Source organism: Drosophila suzukii, chromosome 3 (assembly GCF_043229965.1).
Source record: "Drosophila suzukii chromosome 3, CBGP_Dsuzu_IsoJpt1.0, whole genome shotgun sequence".
Taxonomy (NCBI): domain Eukaryota; kingdom Metazoa; phylum Arthropoda; class Insecta; order Diptera; family Drosophilidae; genus Drosophila; species Drosophila suzukii.
Genome location: NC_092082.1, coordinates 13,850,312 through 13,871,367, shown reverse-complemented (window position 1 = coordinate 13,871,367; position 21,056 = coordinate 13,850,312). Strand labels below are relative to the sequence as shown.

Sequence of the window (21,056 nt, the reverse complement as noted above, 5' to 3'; positions counted from 1 at the left end):
CTTTTATTTTTCAGTATTTAAAGTAGTTGAAAAAGATTTTAACGCTTTCAAAAAATAATATTGTATCATTATCATTATATTATCAGTGTCCTATAAATAAAAATAAAATCAATTGTAAGACTTTCGATTACAATTATTTTAACTGTCTTACTAATGTTACATAAGAAGATTTTAACTGTCAGTTTATTTTTATATAACTTACCTCTTACCAATTACTTTAGAAATCTTAAAGGTTAAAAAGTTATTCTTTTAAAAACAAGTTTTATAAAGCAGTATCGTATAAATGACGCCGTGAACAATCTTCGACAAAGAGATTGTTTTGAATTGTAGAACCATTCCCCTGCCCTAAGGTATAAAGCTCTCAAATAGGGTATGCAGTCATATTCATAATCCATTAGAAGCCAAGAAAACAAAACAACAAGCCCAGAAACAAAACAACAACCCCAGCCAGCCCACACGGATAATAAAAGTCCGGCATATGATTTCTGGTGGCGTATCTGTATCTGCGGCCATCTGTATCTGTATCTCTTTGCTCGCCTTGTGGCTCGAATTAATTAAAAAATCAAAGTCGTTGTAATTATTTGTCTCGACTGCAAAAAGTGTCTGGCACTCGATGGTATCTGCATGGTATATGAGCCGCTACAACGGCTCTCGAGATCTTAAGACCCGAAAGTGGAGTTGCAAATTGAACTTGCTTTTTTTTTGGCGCCACAGCTGCCATTGTTGTTGGTGGATATCAAGTGCGTGGGCGACTCGTAGTCGCTTTGCGTCTAATGGAGCACCGAGCTCCAAGGCCTCCAAGTCAATTTTTCTGACAGTCTGACGATCATACCGACTGGGCCTATAGCCATATCGCCGTATAGCCGATGCAGCTGACGTCACACGGCATGAAATCATTTTCGAAATGTAGGGGATAGGGATAAATCAGCAAGCATTCCATGAATAATCATAGACGAACGAACGCTGGAGATACAATATATTTGCCAGCTAGTTCAATAAACAAAACCACACGGCGATTCAATTACCAATGCAGCTCACAGCGTCTGGACTTTGACTTTGACGACCCACTGTGCGTATGAGCGACGCGGAACAAAACTATCTTGAGTTTTAGCTTTGGTTTGGGGGTTTTCGGAATATTTATGCGTTACATGCCAAAACACAAAGCGAAATTTGAATATCTCACATGACGCATTCGGTTGACATGCGTGTCTACAACAAATGTCGCTCCAAACAGAAGCAGTCACGCCTCCTTTTGGGGATTTAAGTACAGGAAGAAATATGTTTAATTTGTGGTTACCTAATGACATTTTTTGTGACAAAATTATATAACGTTTTACGGAAATAAAAGCGGAAACTGAAGGGAATACAGATAATATGGGTAGTACAAAGTTGAAATTATAAAAAGAATCTTTGTATAATTATATTAAGTTTATATAAGTTTTAGAATCCCTAAAGGTTGCTTTAAAGTCTTAAAAAACCAAATTAATTCATAAGAGAATTCTGTTTGTAAAGAATATATCTGAATAGCAAATCAATCACTAAACATTTTTTGGAAGCGAATTAAAAATTTTTAAAATATTTTTGAGCTTTATTTCTAGGCCTTTATCAAATGTCGATAAATGTTATAAAAAATTTGATATAATATTATTTTCAGTGCATCGCTTACTCTTCGAGCCATTGACAATTGAAATGAAATTGATTGAAATGCGATTAGCAAAATGAAAACCAAACTGCAGCTACAACAACAATGACTGACTAATGCTATAAATGTTTTGTTTTTTTGAGTTGAATTGAATAATCACACAATACATATGGCAGGTGCTGAAAAAAAATGCGGGGAAATGATTTTGGCATATTTCGAATCGGCAAACTGTACAGTAGGCTATTTTTATGGCCCCGACTTCGATTGTTTTTTGGCCATTTTCCTGCAAAGTCACGAAATCTTGGGGCGCTGTGACAATTTTATTTGTTAACTTTATATAATGTAATGCGATAATCAAGGCATTATGTCAGCCCAACTGGGCCAAGCTAGGCTCAGGTGTTTTTTCTAGCAACAGATAAATCAAATAGTCGAGATATATGGCTAAGCTATGATCTCAGCCAATGGACTGTGAAAGTTCTAACTTTCGGCTCAAGACCCCCACGCAATGCCAGCATAAAATGGAGTGGATCATGGTGCTCCACTTCGGACACTTTGGAGTCCGTTCCAAAACAAAAAAACAGCATGACCTACGCTAATAGGGAATCGGGAAGAGAAAGATCTAGCGAAATTTCAAACTAATTTTAGCAGTTGCGACATCGCCAAAATATCGGAATATCGAGCCAGCAGCAGCAGCAACAACAAAAGTTCGCTGAACTGCACAAAAGATACAAAATATAATAAGACAAAGCCGGGCTTCATTAGCCCCGGCATCATCACCACATTACTATACCATCATACCAACTCGCCATCATCATCGAAGAAAGCAGCAGTCGAAGATTGGTCAGCGGACAAAAAAATGCACACAAATCAACGTTAGAATTTGGAATTCCACTGGGAACAAAGCGAAGAAAGATGGAGAGTTTGGGGCGATGGAAGAACAAGAGTGAGAAGGAGAACCATCGAAATTCCCGGTAAATTGACTTTATATAGACAGTGACAACAATTAATTATATATTAATATGCTGCGCAGCCTGGCTTATTAGTTTATAGTATCAACAATACAAATTAAAGAACCCCTCCATCTAATCCGAACCCAAGCCCGAACTCGACCTCGAAGAAAGGCCGCCGCAGAAAGTCATCGAACTTTCTCCGTGTTCTTTCGCCTACTAATTTCTATATTAGGTGTCATGGTCCCCGGCTATTTGTGGCTCAATTAATTACCCTAACAGCTGCGATCATTTATAACCTAGTCGGGGTAGTCAATCTCCCCCGATCTGCGATCTGTTACAATTTGTAAATGCGAAAAACTATGGAGCCAGTGGAACTCCCAAGGCGCAAGGTCAAACAAATTTGCCTGAACACAATCGCAGAGATCAGTAACTAAATTGCCGTGACAAGTGAACCTCTCAAAGTTGGGAACCCAGACCCAACCCTCCAGAAGAAAGAACGTATCCGACCCGAGAGTTATACAATCGCGTGAGTCTTCTCAGAGCTGCGAATCTTTGTTGCTTAATTCACCTTTGTAAACGTCGTCGTCGTCGGTGACATGCGAACAGAATGGTTATGGATAGAATGGTTAGATGGATGGATCTGTGGATGGTGTGTGAGTGGTGCCCCTTTAGCAGCCACTTTCCAGCATCTGAGCTGTAATTAATAGCAGCTTACGGTTTAGTCGCAAATTAGCCACATGACACAGCGCCACCAGGGGCGTAGGAGGTTGGAGACAGAGCCGAGACGGTTTCTTGTGGGCGGATCTGACCCCATCCGGGAGAACTCTTAAGCTCTTTTACCACTTCCACTCGATTTTACAATGGATGATGGAAAAAGTCGCCAGCAGCTTCCGTTCGATCGGAGGCGTTGCGGTTGTCGAGTTTGCAGAGTGGGCGTTTGGCACTCTAAATTACTTGGGTACATTAAGTTTGATTGAAGTCATAAATATGGTAATAAAAGCCATTCAATAGTATTAAAACTTAATTGATTATATTAAGGAAGTAGATATTATATTTTAAAACTTGATTGAAACGTTGTTTAAATTTTAAAATGTTTCATGTTTAAAAAGTCTCGAATAAATAGTTGAATAAAAAAGTATTCCTACATATTTTTACAATTAATACAAACAATTCTAAGGTCAAAATTCAATAGATCTTAATGAACATACCAATTGTAAAATCATTACATCCTATCAGCTCTATATTTCGTAAATGATTTATCAAAACAACCAATGTGTAAAATATTTTTAAAACTTCACATCCATGCTAAAAGCAAAAGTTAAAATATCTAGACTGAACGATTTATGGGGTATTCATATTGTCCATATGCTGTTTATTCCAGAATTATCTTCTTGCTGTTTACTAAGTACTAAATACATTCAAGACTCGCATCCTGATCGCTCTAAGCGCAGCTAGTTGAGGGGATTCGATGTCTTGGCGCTCTCCTGGCGGATGGCGTTGATCAGCTCGTAGTTGACCAGGAAGGTGAAGCGCAGCCCCGAGATTTCCACAGTGCAGTTGTGTGCCAGCCGGGCTTTGTTGCCCGACAGCAAGGGAGTGCCGTCTATGAAGATGGCCCTCTTGCCCTCGTTAGCGATAAAGAAGTCGCCATTGCTGCGCAATTTGATTGTTCCCTGGCGTCGCGAGATCTTCGCAGCCGGCCCTTCGAGTCCCAGGTCCACATCCACCACACAGTCCTTGGCATCGCGGCCAAATGTGATTTCCTTGGAGCGCATAAGGTAGCGCACATGGTGGCCGCACAGACAGGCCAGCGTCTGGTTGTCGAACTCGGAGGCAGCCGTTGGACTAAGCACGGAATCAACTAAAACGCCCCAGCGCGAAAGCTCGTTCTCCAGCAGGCGTATATCACGTTTGTTGCGACGATCTGCCAGAGCTCTCTCCATCTCCAGAGCCTCGTCACGCGGCTCGTTGAGGTCATGCTCGAAGATCTGATCCTCTGCGTCCGAGAAGCTGATTGGCTGCTGATCCATACCGTAAAGAGGCTTTACAGACTGATCCGGCAGCAGACTGTACTGCTTGAGGAGTAGCCAATGGTTGTGCAGAGACTTGGCAGTGCGGGCGCAGTAGAATATCGAGGCGTTCTTGTCCAGGAGCTCCTGGAACTGCTCCACCTTGGGTTGCTCCGTCTATGGATTAGATTACAGATTAGTAATGTATCGAATTTAAGCTAATATCCTTCACTTACGCTCTTAATGGTGCCCAGAAGATCCTCCTCCTGCACGCTGTACAGAGCCTTGCGCTGAACGGACTCCACCAGCTCCGGATGCAGGTTCCTCATGGCGGAGACGGCAATTCTTGACACCGCCGGCTCGTAGAGCAAAGCATACCAACGCTGCTGGAGTTCCTGCAGGGTGAACTTGCAGGAGAACTTGACGCCGCGATGGATAATCCTCAGATCGTTGGTCTGCTGGATGCCGATGATCAGGGCCAGGTCGTCGATGGGCTTCCAGCGGCCCAGATCCTTGGTGGCCATCTGGCCCATGGGGCGACCATTCCGGCGCTGCGCTTTCTTGCTGGCCGGACGCACTGGACGCGAGCGCCGTTCGCTGGTCGACGGACGCTCCATGGCCGGTGGTTTGGGATGCGCTACGGTTGATGCAACAATTGGGACTGGAGCGGGAAGAGGTGTGGCCAGAGGAGCCGGCGTGGTAGGCGTGGCCAGGGGCAGTGATGCAGGGGTACTTGGTGTCCCGGGTAGCAGGGAATCCACGGAGCCCGGCGTCTGAGGCGTTTCCGGCGTGGAAATTGGTATGTTTAGAGGTGCTAAAGTAGTGTGCGGCACGCCCACCAAAGCGGGATAATTCTGGGAAGTGGTCCGTGGTCTGCTGCTGCGATTGGCGTCCGTTCCTCCGCGATTTGTGGGCACTGCGATGTTGTACTCGACTATTTCGTCATCAAAACGCTTCCGTTTAATCGTCCTCGATGAACTGTCGGGGGGGAGCAAAAGGGTTAATGGTTGTCAAGCGCTATTCAATGTCAAATTTGACAGCTGTCATCGGATCTTTCTCACCTTCTTCGCTTTTGATCGTTCTGCAGCTCAATCGGGAGATTTTGAATCGGAGGATTTCGTAGTGGTGTCGAAATTACAGCTGAAATGCTAGCTGTACTTCCTACTGTTGTTGTTGTTGTTGTGGCTGCTATCGTCGGTATGGTTGTTGTTGCTGGCGACACGCCTACTTGGATTAGTGTGCTCGCAGCTGGCGCGGGGTTAACGGGCACTGCGGGGGGATTGGGGGCGGTGACGGGCACTGCACTGCTGCCGCTAACGGTGATCCTGTTTACCTCCATTGCTCTGGCGGGCTGTTTACGGGTTAAAACCTAATTTTTTCGCGACGCACAACACACACAGTGTGGCCGCAGCAGCAAGAAAAAGTGTATGGCGCGCGGAGTTGCCAGATGGCCTGAATTAAGTGGCACTGAGAGAAAAACTTCCGTTTAAATTAATGGCAAGTGTAAAATAATTAATATTTTTACATTTTGCACCTAAAATATTTTAGTTATACTGTATTGCAGTAGATTTACATTTTTACGAGTATGTATAGTAGTCACCTTCGTACACTCTCCCAGTCCGGTTTATCACTTTGGGTACTGACTCACAGCAGCATAAGCTATTTAAAAGTAATACATTGTACAAGAAGTGGTTATTGTACACTTTTATATAAAAAGGAAAACGAATAATTATATATTTTTCATTATACAGCCAATCAAATTCAAACTATGAGTCGATTAAGTTACTGCATTAAAAATATAATCTTAGCTTGCACAGTTTCAAAATTACTTATATACTTATTTATTATATAAAAATAATGATTCAACTGGCGATAAAATTAAATTTAAATGTATTTAGTTTTAAATCCATGCCATCTGTTATTGCCGTTTTGCAGGCCTGCCAGATCTCCATCAAAACCCACGCTTCCCAACACTTCCTCCCACACACTCGCGACCATCTGGCAACCCCACGCTCCCGAGAGTGTAAAATTTGTTTACTGGCATTTAACTATCCGCGAATTTTGGCCACAACGCCTGACTCATCCACCCAGCACTGATGCCCGGAGCCACTAGATGAGTGCCTGGAAGAGCGGGCCACCGAACTTTCTCACTAGCCACAAAATAAACACGGGAAACTATGAGGTAAATGAGCCTGCGTCTGCACGAAAACAAAACAGTCCACTAAGTATATGACTAATCGATTTGCAGTTTGCACTACGCGGAATCGGAATCTTCGCAGTCAGAGAGCAAAATGGACATCTCGGAGACGCCGACGGACTCCACGGGCGTCTCGCCACTGGCGGATGATCTTGTGCCCACTGCGCCGCAGAAGAATATCCTTGAATTGGAGCAGGAAAAGAAGGACCAGGACCACAATCGCGACAAGGAGGAGCTGGAGTTTAAGACGAGCTCCGCTTTGGACAACAGAATACTGCGACCGGAGTTGCTGCCCATCGAGACGATGCCACAACGACAGACCATCGAGCGCACCCTGGCCAACAGCCATCCGCTGATGTCGCCAACCAACACGGACTCCGATTCGGAGCCCTTCCAGCTAAAAAAGCAGGAGAAACAGCCGCCGCGGAGCAACTTTCCGGACGTAGTGCCCACCACGGAGACGGTGCAGGTGAAGAACAACCTGAATCAGGCGCGGAACAAGCCGCAGGACGCCAAGGTCAGCCTGCTTAGGGCCAACAGTCCGGATATCCTGAGCAGCGAGTCGGATGCGGATGTGTCACAGTACTTGGCCGCCGTGGAGTCCAATTTTCAGTCTGTCTCCCTGATGCCCAATGGCAATGGCAAGAAGTCCAAGCGATCGACTGCTCTCCCCGGTGGCGAGGACATATCCAGCCTGGATTCCATCTCAAATCACAGCTTCGACGACGATGAGGACATTGAGCACAATCTGGCCTCCTTGAGTCCTTCGAGCTCCCTGATCGATGGTTTAGACGGAGAGGATGACGACGATGATTGCGAGGGTCCGGAGCTGCTGCCCGACCACGATGACGACCTGGAACTGGACCTGGAGTTCGGTTTGGCCACCACGCCCACGCCAAATGCCCCGGCTTCGGGCACTGCTGCCTCCAGTCTACCACAATACACGGCTGCTGAGGAAAGACGCGACTCGCGGAATTGGCAAAAGATCACTTTACCGGACGGACGCACTCGGGAGATCGACATGCGTGTCATCGAGCCCTACAAGCGAGTTCTGTCCCACGGCGGATATCTCAAATCTGGCGGCCAGAACGCCATAGTCATCTTCTGTGCCTGTCACCTGCCGGATAGGTCAAGGGCCGACTACAGCTATGTAATGGACAACCTGTTCCTCTACGTGGTCAAGACCCTAGAGCAGCTGGTCACAGATGACTATGTGCTGATCTACTTGCATGGCGGTTCCAACAGGCGAAATGTGCCGCCTTTTCCATGGCTCAAAAGGTGAGTTTTCCCCACTAGCTTTTGGGTTTAAAAATGATTTGTTTCGATAATCCTTCTACAGATGCTACCAGCTGCTGGATCGTCGGCTGCGCAAGAGCTTGAAGCACATGTATTTGGTGCATCCCACATTCTGGATTAAGTCCCTGGTGTGGATGGCGCGGCCCTTTGTGAGGTAAGCAAAAGTAAAATTGATAAATGAAAACCAAACTTAATTTACAACCCTTTATCCTTGGCAGCACAAAGTTCTGGCGCAAGCTGGTCTACGTAAAGTCCCTGGAGGAGCTTGGCTTGCACGTGGTTGTGGAGAAGGCGGCCATTCCGGAGAAGGTCAAGCAATACGACGCCAAGCGGCACTGAGGACCTGCGATGCCCCAGACTTGTTTTACTCAAAAAGCTAATGCAAACGCAACGCATTCATGCCACACTCGCTACTCGAGCCTTTGTATTCCCCCATCTTCAATACGGACTAAGGCTAATCCTCAAACCAATTGTTTGCGCTCTCTCGCTATGCTTTAATTTAAGATCTCAATCTTTGTGATACTTTATGTTTGCCTTCTCTCAGTCGAGTCGAATCCTCCCCCCTGCATTTTTTCGTGTGAAGCGTGAAGGCGTTCAGCAAAACATCGAACAAGTTTTTGTAGTTCTTTATTGGCAGTCGTAAAAAACGTATTAGTAGACACAGACTCATATGTGCTAGGATCCTATATATACACCCACATACATAATGATACCATGTAGTTATCGTGTAGCTTCCGCTTCATATATTTTGTAAAGGAACAGACATATGCAACCAGGAACCACCTAACTTCCGAACATGTTACCTTTCTTTGTAGTTTCAAAAAGAGAAAACACGAAGTTGGAACACTAAACTGAACTTAAACATAAGTAATTGAAAATCTTTAGCTGAATTTTGCATCCAGTATCGCATATTGTATATTCCAAACGTTCCAAGCACGACACTTTCGCTGACACTGAGAGACCCCATGCCAGTCGACAGTACATAGGTGCCCCATTAATCTCATCCACCATCAGAGTTAGCCGATTAGCCTGTAAGTGAACTAGCGACCATTCTTTGTGGACTCTACACACGGACACACGTAGAATCTCTCTAGCGGATAATGTGACGTACAATTAGGCAATGATTGGTATTAAGAGCGACATTTTGTTGGTTTCCTTTTACCGCTTTAAACAAACAATAATAATAAAGTGCAAGATGATTTTTTATTTATTATGCAATAAACAGTGTACAGGACGTTGTTCTATGAGTAGTAACTCTGGTCGCAGTCCCACAGGTCGTTGTCCTCGTGAAATTGGATGAGAACGAGTTCATAGGTGACGATGGTGCCAGCAACCTGAGGATTATGTGATCTTAGCCATTTAAAAATTATTAATCATTAACTTACACTCAACACCAGCTTTCTTGTGAGGTGGAAAAACTTCATTCCGCTGAGGGCCACCTCATCGCTGATAACCTCCTCCGTAAATCTCTTCACCTCCGGACACCAGGACTCTTTGGGCACGCAACGTAGGTACCTCAGTGTTAGCCTGGATTCGTCATGAACGCTGGCCGAGTACAGAGAAACCGCCAAAGTTCGACCAATAAGGAAGATGAGGGAGAAGTAGAAGTACACAGCATGGGCCACCGAAGGCATGGTGCTAGGGATGAATATGAAAATTAATCATCTAGGGGTCTTATAAGTTTATAAACTCACTTTAAACTTCTCAGCAACTGAACGCAAATGAAATATAAATTATTGGAGAAGGACACCATGGTAATTAGGGATATGGCATCGTCCATTTTGTCGCATAGAATGCAGATATTCCTGTACTGAATTCGACGCTCTGACCAGTAAGTGGGAGCCATGTTCTGCAAGTAATCATTACCTTCTGTAAAAATAATTGCATTGTTCTGTCATACCATTCCTTTAAAATTTCGCAAATCATCGTTTAGCTGACGAAACTTGGACGCCAAACCAATGCTGACAATCATCACAAACATGTCCATGTAGTTCCATATGAAGGTGGAGTAGACATTCTGGAACTTGCCCCATAAAGCCAAAGGAGTGGAGTAACTGGCCACAAAGAAGATCTCATCGTTGGTGCGCAAAAAATAATTTTGGATGGGATCGGCGGTGCGGTTGCAAAATGAAGCATAGTTTATGGCCGATATCATGCTCAAAATGTGCTCCGCTTTGATGGAAGAATGGATATTGGATACAAAAATTACTTATAGCTGTTAAAATGCTGAACTTACCAAAGGACAGCATCATTCCCACTAACATGACCATCGATATGGTGTGGCCCATCTTCCACCTGCCCAACTGCGTTTTGTACTGCGGCAGTTCCTTCTCCACCGTGTGCCAAAACATCATCAGCTGGGGCCACTGGCGGGCCAGTTTTAGAGCCACTATCAAAACCAGCAGAACAGATCCACGGAATATAATGGGCTTAATACTGTTGAAACTAATCGGATTGTTTAAAACCTTAAACAATGATAGTCCAAAGTTGGCCAAACTCGATGCGATGAAAAGCAGACAGAAACAGGTGCGAATATTGCGCCAGGAAAAGCTCAGATTCGAAGGATGTTTTCCAGTCACTCCCTTGACTGGCATCATGGCGAAGAATTCGGCTACCAGGAGCACCCGGCCAACTGCCTGGTGGAAGGTTCCATCGCTGAGGAATGCCTCCTTATCGCTACGGGATAGCTCTGTATAAATAAATTTGATTGATTAAATATTTCTTGTATCATTTCTAACTCAACTTGGCTGTTTACTCCGCAGTTCGTACTCATTTTCAAAATGATTTTTGTAGGTTTCACAACTTTCCTGAAAAGCCTTGTTACGGGCGCTAGAAAAAGGTAATGGTATGATTTTTACACTTAACCCATAGTTAAAGAATTCTATAAATTTACAAGGGTTTCTAAAAGATCAATGCCTAAAACATCAGGGGTTTTAAGCAAATCCGTGTTTTGTTTATTCCTATAAGGGTGTTTCTCTACCCACCCACCTCTCGTGAACCAAATCCAGTTTTCTAACCAGTGTTGGCCTGGTCACCTTCTTCTTTAGCCGGCGCAACCTGCGCTCCAGCTTGGGAAGGAACTTCATCCTGCGACCTTCTAACTCAACTAGCCGAGGCAAACTGCTCGGAAGGATTAGCCCAGTCAACTAAACTGTCACACTCTGAGTGCCCAATGACTATTAAAAACACCTGTTGTTTTGCACTTATCTATAATTAAGGAACAACAACAATATAAGTATATATTTTGCAGGTTTAACACTCTGTCCCTCCCACAACGTTCAGCTTTCAAAGCAGCCGGCAACCTTTTCCTCGCCATTGAACTGCAGCAAAATGAGCTCGTAGGTCACAATGGTACCGGCCACCTAGAAATATAGTATAGTTCCATTGTAGGATATTTTAGCAACATTTTTTTGCATGCACACAAACCGAAATCACAACACCGCGTGTGAGACGAAAGAACTTCATGCCTGTCAGAGCCACATTGTCCATCTGAACCTCCTCCGAAAAGCGCTTTAGCTGTTAAGTTAAGAGTGATTCTACAATTTTGGTTAATAAAATGAAAAACATTTTTTACCTCATCGCACCAAAACTCCCTGGGGACCAAACGAAAGATAACTAGGGGTCTCTTGGACTCATCATTGATACTGGAGCTATAGAGCGACAGGATGAGAGTGCGACCAAGTAGATAGGCGAGTGAGAACCAAAAGTACAGGGTGTGCAAAATAGACGGCTTGGCCCTGAAAAATTATAAAGAATTTATTGAAGACCTTTAAAAATAATCTTTAAGATCTACTGCGGTATGTATGGTATATGGTATGATATGGAAGAACTACAGATCATGAACTTACTGCATGCTCTTGAGGATTTTACCACAGATGAAGTACAGATTGTTGCTGAAGCAGAGCAAGGTAATGGTGGATATGGCATCGTCCACCTCCTCGCACAGTTTGCAAAGGTTCCGGAAGTTAATCCTACATTGCATCCAGTGTTCCACAGTGGTGGGCTAAAAGTGTGATAAAATATGTAATATCATCTTGCTTATATGATCGAGTACCATACCAATCGAGCCTCCCTCATCATGAAATCATTTAGCTGTCGAAAGCGGGCAGCTAAAGCCACACTAACAGCCATCACGAAGATGTCGTTAAAGTTCCAGGCGAAAGTACTCAAGACATTGACCACCTTTCCCAAGATCCCCAAAAAAGTGGTGTAGTCCACAAAGTAGAACACCGTGGAGTAGTTTAAGTACAGGAAACTGTCGATAGGATCACCCGTAAAATGGGGACAGGAGTTTACGTAGTAGCCCATGGACAGCATGCTCATTATGTGTTCCACTATAAATTAAATAAATTAATAATTACTTTGAGGAAATCATATCTTACCCAGCGAGCAAGTGGTGGCCACAATGGTGATTATCTTGATGTGCTGGGCCAGGGATCTGCGTTCCTGGGCCAATTTGAGAGGTGGTAACTTGGACTCCACTGACTGCCATTCTTGAGCAATTGCAGGCCACTTCCTGGCCAGTTGCAAAAACGACAAAGAGATGAGGAATATGGATAGATAAAAGACTAGAGTCTCCACCGAATCGAAATCGAATGACACATTTGTCACGTAAGCCACCAGATATCCGGAAGTTATACCAAAGCACAGGATGGTAACCAAGGCATAATAAGTTCGGATACTGAACCAGGTGAAGATCAGGTCTTCTGCGAACTTGGAGCTCACTTCCCGAACTGGCATGAGAGCAAAGATCTGGGCGATGATGAGAACTGAAAAATAAATAAAAACTAAGACCACAGAACTAAAAACTAGATAAGCGAAAATGAGCAAAGTATTAAATATTTTCCCTTCATAATTACCTGGCTTAATGGCTTCCTGAAAGGACCCACAATACTTATAATCCTCCTTTCTGATCCGAAGAAGCCAAGCTCTTACTGTGAATCAAAAAACTATTATAACAATAAAAAAACCCAAGAAAACTTACTTAAAGAAAATTGAAATTGCCTTGAGGGCTTAGAGACGACTCTGTACTTGATGATTCCCAAGGTGATACTATATATGGTTCCAATAAAAAGTCACATTACAATTTATATAATCACAATGGGATTCACCTACTCGCTGCCCACTCGAGATCTTCGCCAAAATTTGATGCGAGCAATGCACCGGCGCCGCTTGGCAGGATCCCCAGTGGTTCTGGCCATGTTCCGAGCTCGACTGACGGTTTAACCTCCCCAAACAAATGGTAAACCCACAAATTGCTACTGGTTACCCCTAATTGATGGCCTCCGTGCCAATGGTGCGCTTATCTGTGCATAATCTTGTGCAAGTACGAAACATTGACAGCCCTCGTAGGGCTTATAAGGCACATATATGGTCGTATAAAAGAAAATGAAAATGGTAAACAGAACTAAGAGAAGAAAATGCTCATGGAGGAGCCGGGTCCACGGCTGCAAATACTTTTCTGCACTACGGTACCTTCCAGTTGCCGGAAGAGGACTAGTTCGTATCCCATTAAAGCAGCAGCCATCTAAGAATATAGTGATAGTTAAAGTTTTTAGGAACATTTTGTAATACCCACTGCAAAGATGAGCCTTCGGGTCACAAAAAAATACCCCTTTCCGCTTAGGGCAAATCTTTCATTGCGGAGCATCTCACTTAGGCGCTCCAAATCATTGCACCAAGAACTTGAGGGTACTTCATAAAGTGTACTTGATATATCCTTGACCTCCTGGGGAATCGAAGCAGCCGCAAACATCATGTTCATCAAGCGGGCGATCACATAAAGCAAACAGAACCAGAAGTAAAGCTCGTCCATAAAAGCGCCTTTAACTCTGTTCGAATAAAAATATATTAAACTTCAATAAAATTAGTAATAATTGAAAAACTTACTGAAAACTATGGTAGACTTGAACGCAAATAAAGTACATATTATGAGCGCAGCAGACCAAAATCAAACCTGACAACTCGTTTTCATAGAGCTTCAGTAGATCATCCAGATCCAACAAGTCCGAACGTATTTCTTGCCAAAACTCTTTAGTTACGGTCTTCCGCAGATTCTGACGAATGCGCCAATGAATTTGCTGGAACCGAATATTCAATCCACGACAAATAAGAAACAGGAAGATATCTCCAAAGTTCCAGATGAATGTCATGGAAAGGGTGCTCCACTCAATGAAGAACACCATCCAAAGTTGGTAATCAAACACTGAGAATACCTCCTGGCGCTCCCTGAGGAAATAGTTCTCTAAGAAGCCCTCTTTCAGATTGCAGTCCCGAATCTGCTCGTAGTTGCTCCAGACGGCACTGCCCACATAGGTGAGGTGTTCACATAGGGCGGTTACCAGCATGGTTAATGCCCAACGTCTAAGAATTCGACTGAAGTTAAGTCCTTGATAGCTGCCATAGCAGGGTTTCAGGAAGATCTGCTCACAAAGCGCTGTCTGTCGGATGATATAGGGCCATCGGCGAGCAATATTTATAAAGGCACAAAAACAAAACATACATATCACACTAAAGCTCAAAGAACCTGTAGACAGAAAAATAAAATGCTGTTAGTATTTAGTATGTTTAATCTCTTCAATATTTCATATTTAAGCCTGTCTTTTAGATAACTTACCTATAGTGTAGATTTTAAGACCATTAAGAAGCACCAACTTTGCTGAGAGAACAAAATCACCGATTACAAATATCAATACCACCACGAAAAAAAGTATAACAGGCGAAAACCAGCGAAAGCGAACATTTTCCGGCTTGTTAGTAGGTCCTATTCCGGAAAGAGGAAGTACACCAAAAATCCGAGCTACGAAAAGAACTGAAAGAACCATACTGAAAGATGGGACCAACCAAGAACCACACTCACCATTTCCGATGGCATAGTGCAGGGTATTTTCCTGCACAGACCGCTCCATTTGAAGTCCATGGACACACAAATGGCTCTTTACCCTGAATTCATTTAATTTTGTGATAATTGAGACACTTGTGACAGAACGTTTCAGACACGCATTGTATTGATAGATAACATCCGACAGGTGCGATTGATTAGGTGCCATTATGGGAATAAAAAAGGTGCAAAAAGTGGGAACTATTAAACTGGAACTAGGAAAATATGCTCTTGGAGGAGCCAACGCCGCCTTCGCAGAAGCTTTTTTGCACTTCGGACCCAGCCATTTGGTTGATCAGCACCAATTCATAGACCATCAAAGTAGCAGCCATCTTAAAAGAGATATAATAGATCTTTATAATATAGTAAACACCTTATTTTACAAACTCACTGCAAATATTAAACGTCTGGTCAGTAGAAAGTAGCCCTTGCCGCTGAGGGCAAAGTGGTCGGAAAGGAAAATCTCGTTTAGGCGTCTTAACTCCACGCACCAAAATTCAGTGGGTATTTCGTATAGGGTATAAGATATCTCCCTGGCTTCTTGGGGGATAGAGGATGCAGCGAACATCATGTTTAGCACTCGAATAATGACATAGGAAAGGCAGAACCAGAAATATAGCTCATCGGCAAAGTTTCCTTTTGACCTAATTATGTAAAAATTGTAGTATTTTATCATAACATTTTTGTAACTATAGGACTTACTGAAAGCTGTGATAAATCTGCACACATATAAAGTACATGTTGTGGGCACAGGAGAGAACTATCAACCCGGATAATTCCTTGTCGTAGATCCCCAGCAGATCACTGAGATCCAGAAGATCACAGCGAATCTTCTGCCAAAACTCATTTGGCATTTGCAGCTTTGCATGTTGTCGGATGCGCCAGTGCATCTGTTGGAATCTCATCTGCATTCCGCGACAGATGAGGACCAGAAAGATGTCCACAAAGTTCCACACGAAGGTCATCGATAGGGTGGTCCACTCGATGAAGGGTATCCACCAGGCGGTGAAGTGCATAACCAGGAAGAGTTGCTGCCTCTCCCTCTGGAAATAGTTTTGCCAAAAGTCCGCATTCAGCTTGCACTCCACAATAGCCAGGTGATTGTTATACAGGGCACTTCCCACGTAGGTGGAGTGCTCACAGAGAGCGGCCACCAGGAGGCAGACACCCCACAGACGAAGGCGACTGGAGTAGCCACGTCCATATTTACAATCGTAGGCGGGCTCCAGGAAGATCTGCTCACACTCTGCCGTCCGACGGATGATATAGGGCCAACGGCGGGATAACAGCAGGAAGACCCCAAAACAGAAAATGCAGATCACGCTGAAGCTGAGCGATCCTGAAACAAGAAGATATGTTGAATATTAATATAACATCAAAACTATTTTAAGAAATATTTATTTTTGATATTTTACATTTATATTTTGATATTTTAAAGAGGTAATTTAAGTTTAGCTTATCTTTAGACATAATATATTGGTAGATTGCCAATCTTATATTACCTTTGGAAATCAGAAAATAAACAAATAAATAAATGATACACAAAATTATTATTAAGACCATTCTTACCTATGGTGTAGATTTTCAGACCATGATCTAACACTACTTTGGAGGATAGCGCACAGTCCACAATGGAGAAACAAAACAGAACCAGGGCAGCTAGAAGCGACAGAGAAATCCAGCGAAAGTGAACCTTCTCTGGTCGAGAACTTGGCCAGACCCCCGAAACCGGTAGAACCCCAAAAAACTGGGCTACCACCAGAACTGAAAAAATTACCAGATTATTAAATGCAGATGTAAATAAAATCCCTAATCCTTATCCCATTTACCAGGACCTATGCCGTGTTGGAGCGTGTTTCTGGTGCCTCTTTGACCCGACTGCTTCATGGCTTGGCTGTTGTTTTGCAAATGTAAAGAGGTCCTTTAGGTCCTAAGGACATGCCACAAACAAGGGGGCGTAATCCAATCTATTAACAGATTACGATCTTGCGAATTGGCGGTTTATGTGCAGGTGCGTGGGCGTGACACTTGTGACTAAATGTGCTATTGAACTGGAGATTCGAGTGCTAAATTCTGGGATCTAATATTCCCTGCAGTACTGAGTCTTTTGCCTGATGGAACCTTGGTTGATAACATCCGAAATCATGAGCTCATAGGTGATGATTGTGGTGCCCATCTAACAGGGGATAAGTATGGGTAGAATTAAATAAAATGTTACATTTTATGACTTCAACTTACAGCTAGGACAAGTGAGCGGGTAAGGTAGAAGAATCCGCTGCCGGATAGAGCTGTCATATCATTTCCCAACTGCTCACTAAAACGCTGAACCTATGGATACATATATTCTAATGTACCTATTATTACCTTAAAGTTACTTTTACCTCTATGGACCAAGCTCTAGAGGGCACATCCCGCAAAGCAGTGACAATCTTTTTTTCGTAATCGTTTATTGAAGAGGCCACAAAAATAGTTAGTAAGGTGCGGACAACGGCGAAACCGAGGGAGTACCAAAAGGCCACCATTACAAGGAAGTCCACTCCTATATTTCTTTTGAAAATAAATAATAGTTTATATTTTTTATAAGAATCTGAAATATTATAATAATACTTAGACTTACTTGAAACTGTTGAACAACTGAAAGCAAATAAAGGACATATTGTTACCGAATGCCAGTAGAACTAGTGGAGCTATTGCAGCATCCAGAAGATGCACAAGTCTTTTTAAAGCCAGATAATGCTCACGGACCTCTGTCCAAAAAACCGCGGGCATTACTTTCCTATGAACAGCAGCAATCCTTCGATAGAGCTGATGAAACCTGGCAGCCAATCCAATGCCAATGCACATGATGAAGCAGTCGGTAAAGGAACGCGGATAGGCAATAGTTTGGTTAACCCACTAGGAAATATAATCATAGCATTAAAAACTATTATTTATACACATATTATATTCATAAGTACCTCCAAAATAGGCAGCATCCAAAAGTGGTAGGGCAGGATCATGTAGAGATGAGGACGTTCCCACTTGTAGATGCTCTCGAAGTAGGTAACATTGATCTTGCACTGGGTGCGCTCCATGTTGCTGAGATGAAATGAGTTGAGCAGCAGAAGACAGTGTTCCACTAAAAAATTATGTTAAATATAAATATTTAAATAAGCATCTTCTTTTCAATAAAGGAGAATATTAAACTCACCCAAAGCCGATAGCATGACTATGGCAAACACAATATATATACGCCTTTTCATCTTGTATTCCCCGTAGAAGCGATATGGAACCCTTAGGAAGAGCTGTTCCACTCCATGCCAGATGCGCATAATCCTGGGCCATTGAATGGCCAGTCTCCAGAAGAAAAGGTGCTCCAGAAGACAGACAATATACAGCGAAAGGGTGCTGGAGGTGTGAAAGTTAATGGCCACCTTGATGACATAATTGATGACGGCCCCAAATTCGCAGAGATTTAGTATTAAAACGAGGCAGGAGTAAAATATCCGAGGTGAAAACCAACGAAACCGGATGTCCGCAACATCCAAAGCGCGAACATTGCTAACCGGAAGCAGGCCATAGAGTTGTGAAATATAAAGAACTGGGATAACATAGTATTTAAGTTTTAATAGTGATATATAATAAAGTGATTATCGCACACCTTTCGAGACCGCCCGATGGAATGTCTCGCCCTGCGGCATGGCCAAACTAACACTAACCACCGACTTGCCAATCTGGCTTTCGAAAAGCTGCCCACATAACTTAGGGGGCGTGGCTGTTTTAAACGATTTACCCAGTAAGTATTTACAACTAATTGCACCGCCTGTCACATTCAGCTGACGACAAATGGCCAGGGAGTGGGATGATGGGTGTCATGGTTGTGGCTCATCAGGCGCACAAGGGCTGAAGTCCTTTGCGTCGATTGGGTTCATCGAATTGCAGAAGGACCAGTTCGTAGGTGACAATCGTTCCGGCCATCTGGAGGGCAAAGGGAAATCCAGAGGTGTGAACATAAACTAGCATTTTCTGAATCGAGGTTACCCACTCCAAAAAGCAGTCGCCGTGTGAGGAAGTAGAACTTCTTGCCGGAAAGGGCAACTGTCTGGGTGGTCATCTGGAATATCAGGCGCTCCACCTCCACGCACCAACTGCGACTGGAAACCCTCCTCAGAACTCCCAGTCCCCGCTTGGACTCCTCATTGATGTCCGCTGCCGTGAGGAACACAAAGGCGGTACGTGCAATGAGATATAGTAGAGAGTACCAGAAATATATGTAGTTGATAGGCCAGCGCAGCTTGCTAAAAGATGGTTAATAAAAGAGTATTTTTAAAGAGTATTATGAAAAAAATTAATAAAAAGTAGGAACTAGTTAAATATTATATTTGTTTTTGATACTTTTCGAATTAATGTCCAAATTGGTATCAGAGATCTCATCTTTCTCTTCTTTAAACTCACTTGAAAACATTAAGCAGCTGGTAGCACACAAAGTATAGGTTGTTAACACACGAAAGCAATATAAGACTGGACATGGCGCTATCTACAAACTCCAGCAATTCACACATCTTGACGTAATGCTCTCTGATTTGGATAAACACCGATTCGAGGACCTCCTCATGTTCCAATTTTCGAATACGAGCAGTTATTTGCTCGAATCGGTAGGACAAACCCTTGCTAATCATCATGATAAAAAGGTCCATGTAGTTCCACACAAAAGTGATGGCACCATTGATCAACTAAAAAGAGATATACTCAAAACCATTTAAGGTATAATAAAGTAATAGGAACTTGCTAGAACAAGAGCACCGATGATGGGACTGTAGGGAAGCAACTGAAACACATAGTCGTAGTTGGTTTGCATGTAATTATCAAAACTGGCCACAGTAGTTATATTAGCGCACAGCTGAATACGTCTCTTATAGGTAAGAATAGCTGATACTTGGTACAAAGCGTGTTCTCCTAAAGGTCAGGAGGTTAGGAAACCTAATAAATCATTAAAGTACAGCTTATAACTCACCTAAAGACATGCCAATTATGGCCAAGGCAGCCAATTGAACACGACGGGAAAGATTTCTCTTGGGTGTTTCATATGGAGGCTTGGTAAAGACTATTTCCGTTTTAGTCCAGTATCTTATAAGAGCTGGCCATTTTTTAGCCAGGCGAATAAAGACCACATGGGCCGACATCACACAGCCGAAGAAAACAAGACCCACTAGATAAAGAAATAGCTTTAATGATATATTTAAACATAACTCATCTTACCAAAATTCTTAGCTGTAATGCCAATCTTTAGCAGGTGACTGAGCATACTCAAAAACAATATACATGTGGCAACCATAAAGATCAGGGTAACAATCATGGGTATTGATTTATAAGCAAATCGAATGCGTCTGGGATTCGATTCCCGAATGCCCACCAAGGGCATAATAGCTACACACTGTGCCAAAAACATGACTAGATTGAAAGGGAAAATAAAAACATTTTTACAATATTCTTCTAGTTTTATTCAAGCTTACATGGATATACAGCCCGATGAAAAATATCCAAATTGGCATAGTTAGGTAGCTTTTCGCTGGCCAAGACATTAAATTCCAAATTCGATTCTTCTACAAACTTTGGAGGAGGCGTTTCGGGCCTGGCCAAACTCTCGACTGCCTTAACTACATTATCCCTACTGGGAGTTTTACGAAAATTCATGGTAGTTCCTTTCATGACGCCGGTCTTTTTTGCACTGACACGAAATGCGAAATTTAAATAGGTCCAAACTTGTCATGGGCGGAGTAAACCACCGATAGCCCCACAATGGTTTTGGCAGCACCGAGGTGACCAGCTGAAGGGCCACTAATTACGGGGTTTAGACTAAGCTGGTCCGAGGATGTAAACAACAATTATGGGATTAGTTGCATGTTAAAAGCCCTCGGATAGCATCCTGAAGTCCTTGAGGATTTGGGCTCACACGAGCTCTGTGTTCAACATTCAAATAAACAATCTTTTATTTTAAGTTATTGTATTGTAATAAGAATAGTCAAATAGTTGATATTGGAAGGTCCTCTTTTGGGCTGAATATTATTTTGACGAACAGATCACTGGTTTCTTCATTTATAGA

General features: G+C 43.1%; 6 protein-coding genes across 6 annotated transcripts; 1 reads left to right on the top strand and 5 right to left on the bottom strand.

Moving 5' to 3' along the window:
• Positions 1 to 3,932: 3,932 nt before the first annotated feature.
• Positions 3,933 to 6,022, bottom strand: Rcd5 (microspherule protein Rcd5). Its single transcript, XM_017077072.4, has 3 exons — positions 5,663 to 6,022; positions 4,838 to 5,579; positions 3,933 to 4,778 (listed from the first exon to the last, which is right to left on the bottom strand). The coding sequence occupies exons 1-3, from the start codon at positions 5,938 to 5,940 to the stop codon at positions 4,044 to 4,046; spliced, it is 1,755 nt and encodes a 584-aa protein (XP_016932561.3). The 5' UTR covers positions 5,941 to 6,022; the 3' UTR covers positions 3,933 to 4,043.
• A 559-nt stretch (positions 6,023 to 6,581) lies between these two features.
• Positions 6,582 to 9,323, top strand: LOC108011832 (protein prune homolog 2). Its single transcript, XM_036815274.3, has 4 exons — positions 6,582 to 6,783; positions 6,850 to 8,076; positions 8,138 to 8,248; positions 8,313 to 9,323. The coding sequence occupies exons 1-4, from the start codon at positions 6,779 to 6,781 to the stop codon at positions 8,431 to 8,433; spliced, it is 1,464 nt and encodes a 487-aa protein (XP_036671169.2). The 5' UTR covers positions 6,582 to 6,778; the 3' UTR covers positions 8,434 to 9,323.
• On the bottom strand, positions 9,279 to 15,143 carry LOC108011843 (uncharacterized). Its single transcript, XM_070996805.1, has 21 exons — positions 14,954 to 15,143; positions 14,711 to 14,905; positions 13,984 to 14,620; positions 13,673 to 13,925; positions 13,503 to 13,621; positions 13,210 to 13,314; positions 13,079 to 13,146; positions 12,954 to 13,028; positions 12,477 to 12,863; positions 12,154 to 12,428; positions 11,943 to 12,097; positions 11,669 to 11,831; positions 11,521 to 11,610; positions 11,377 to 11,456; positions 11,083 to 11,214; positions 10,838 to 10,995; positions 10,331 to 10,783; positions 9,995 to 10,266; positions 9,789 to 9,943; positions 9,480 to 9,732; positions 9,279 to 9,428 (listed from the first exon to the last, which is right to left on the bottom strand). The coding sequence occupies exons 1-21, from the start codon at positions 15,141 to 15,143 to the stop codon at positions 9,336 to 9,338; spliced, it is 4,308 nt and encodes a 1,435-aa protein (XP_070852906.1). The 3' UTR covers positions 9,279 to 9,335.
• On the bottom strand, positions 15,079 to 16,946 carry LOC108017375 (Gustatory receptor 64c). The gene is made up of 5 exons (XM_036815281.3): positions 16,804 to 16,946; positions 16,544 to 16,738; positions 15,677 to 16,313; positions 15,366 to 15,618; positions 15,079 to 15,306 (listed from the first exon to the last, which is right to left on the bottom strand). The coding sequence occupies exons 1-5, from the start codon at positions 16,859 to 16,861 to the stop codon at positions 15,190 to 15,192; spliced, it is 1,260 nt and encodes a 419-aa protein (XP_036671176.2). The 5' UTR covers positions 16,862 to 16,946; the 3' UTR covers positions 15,079 to 15,189.
• A 68-nt stretch (positions 16,947 to 17,014) lies between these two features.
• On the bottom strand, positions 17,015 to 18,741 carry Gr64b (Gustatory receptor 64b). The gene is made up of 7 exons (XM_036815278.3): positions 18,615 to 18,741; positions 18,165 to 18,554; positions 17,932 to 18,092; positions 17,592 to 17,869; positions 17,356 to 17,521; positions 17,213 to 17,302; positions 17,015 to 17,150 (listed from the first exon to the last, which is right to left on the bottom strand). The coding sequence occupies exons 1-7, from the start codon at positions 18,652 to 18,654 to the stop codon at positions 17,055 to 17,057; spliced, it is 1,221 nt and encodes a 406-aa protein (XP_036671173.3). The 5' UTR covers positions 18,655 to 18,741; the 3' UTR covers positions 17,015 to 17,054.
• A 56-nt stretch (positions 18,742 to 18,797) lies between these two features.
• On the bottom strand, positions 18,798 to 20,910 carry Gr64a (Gustatory receptor 64a). Its single transcript, XM_017077086.4, has 7 exons — positions 20,467 to 20,910; positions 20,213 to 20,404; positions 19,968 to 20,162; positions 19,743 to 19,909; positions 19,409 to 19,686; positions 18,999 to 19,251; positions 18,798 to 18,931 (listed from the first exon to the last, which is right to left on the bottom strand). The coding sequence occupies exons 1-7, from the start codon at positions 20,660 to 20,662 to the stop codon at positions 18,842 to 18,844; spliced, it is 1,371 nt and encodes a 456-aa protein (XP_016932575.4). The 5' UTR covers positions 20,663 to 20,910; the 3' UTR covers positions 18,798 to 18,841.
• Positions 20,911 to 21,056: the final 146 nt, after the last annotated feature.

Excerpts from the sequence above, each read along its gene's own strand:
- Rcd5 (XM_017077072.4), bottom strand. The coding sequence starts at position 5,940 with ATGGAGGTAAACAGGATCACCGTTAGCGGCAGCAGTGCAGTGCCCGTC. Across the intron at positions 5,580-5,662 it reads AACGATCAAAAGCGAAGAAG|TTCATCGAGGACGATTAAAC; the intron begins GTGAGAAAGATC and ends CCCCCCCGACAG. Across the intron at positions 4,779-4,837 it reads TTCTGGGCACCATTAAGAGC|ACGGAGCAACCCAAGGTGGA; the intron begins GTAAGTGAAGGA and ends TCTAATCCATAG.
- LOC108011832 (XM_036815274.3), top strand. Across the intron at positions 8,077-8,137 it reads CCTTTTCCATGGCTCAAAAG|ATGCTACCAGCTGCTGGATC; the intron begins GTGAGTTTTCCC and ends ATCCTTCTACAG. Across the intron at positions 8,249-8,312 it reads ATGGCGCGGCCCTTTGTGAG|CACAAAGTTCTGGCGCAAGC; the intron begins GTAAGCAAAAGT and ends TATCCTTGGCAG.
- LOC108011843 (XM_070996805.1), bottom strand. The coding sequence starts at position 15,143 with ATGGCACCTAATCAATCGCACCTGTCGGATGTTATCTATCAATACAAT. Across the intron at positions 11,832-11,942 it reads AAAATCCTCAAGAGCATGCA|GGCCAAGCCGTCTATTTTGC; the intron begins GTAAGTTCATGA and ends ATAATTTTTCAG. Across the intron at positions 9,429-9,479 it reads CAAGAAAGCTGGTGTTGAGT|GTTGCTGGCACCATCGTCAC; the intron begins GTAAGTTAATGA and ends CATAATCCTCAG.
- LOC108017375 (XM_036815281.3), bottom strand. The coding sequence starts at position 16,861 with ATGAAGCAGTCGGGTCAAAGAGGCACCAGAAACACGCTCCAACACGGC. Across the intron at positions 16,739-16,803 it reads CCAACACGGCATAGGTCCTG|TTCTGGTGGTAGCCCAGTTT; the intron begins GTAAATGGGATA and ends TAATTTTTTCAG. Across the intron at positions 16,314-16,543 it reads TCTGAAAATCTACACCATAG|GATCGCTCAGCTTCAGCGTG; the intron begins GTAAGAATGGTC and ends TTCTTGTTTCAG.
- Gr64b (XM_036815278.3), bottom strand. The coding sequence starts at position 18,654 with ATGCCGCAGGGCGAGACATTCCATCGGGCGGTCTCGAAAG. Across the intron at positions 17,522-17,591 it reads CAGTTGTTCAACAGTTTCAA|AAATATAGGAGTGGACTTCC; the intron begins GTAAGTCTAAGT and ends TATTTTCAAAAG. Across the intron at positions 17,151-17,212 it reads CCCGCTCACTTGTCCTAGCT|ATGGGCACCACAATCATCAC; the intron begins GTAAGTTGAAGT and ends ATCCCCTGTTAG.
- Gr64a (XM_017077086.4), bottom strand. The coding sequence starts at position 20,662 with ATGAAAGGAACTACCATGAATTTTCGTAAAACTCCCAGTAGGGATAAT. Across the intron at positions 20,405-20,466 it reads TCATCGGGCTGTATATCCAT|TCATGTTTTTGGCACAGTGT; the intron begins GTAAGCTTGAAT and ends CTTTCAATCTAG. Across the intron at positions 19,910-19,967 it reads CATAATTGGCATGTCTTTAG|GAGAACACGCTTTGTACCAA; the intron begins GTGAGTTATAAG and ends CCTGACCTTTAG.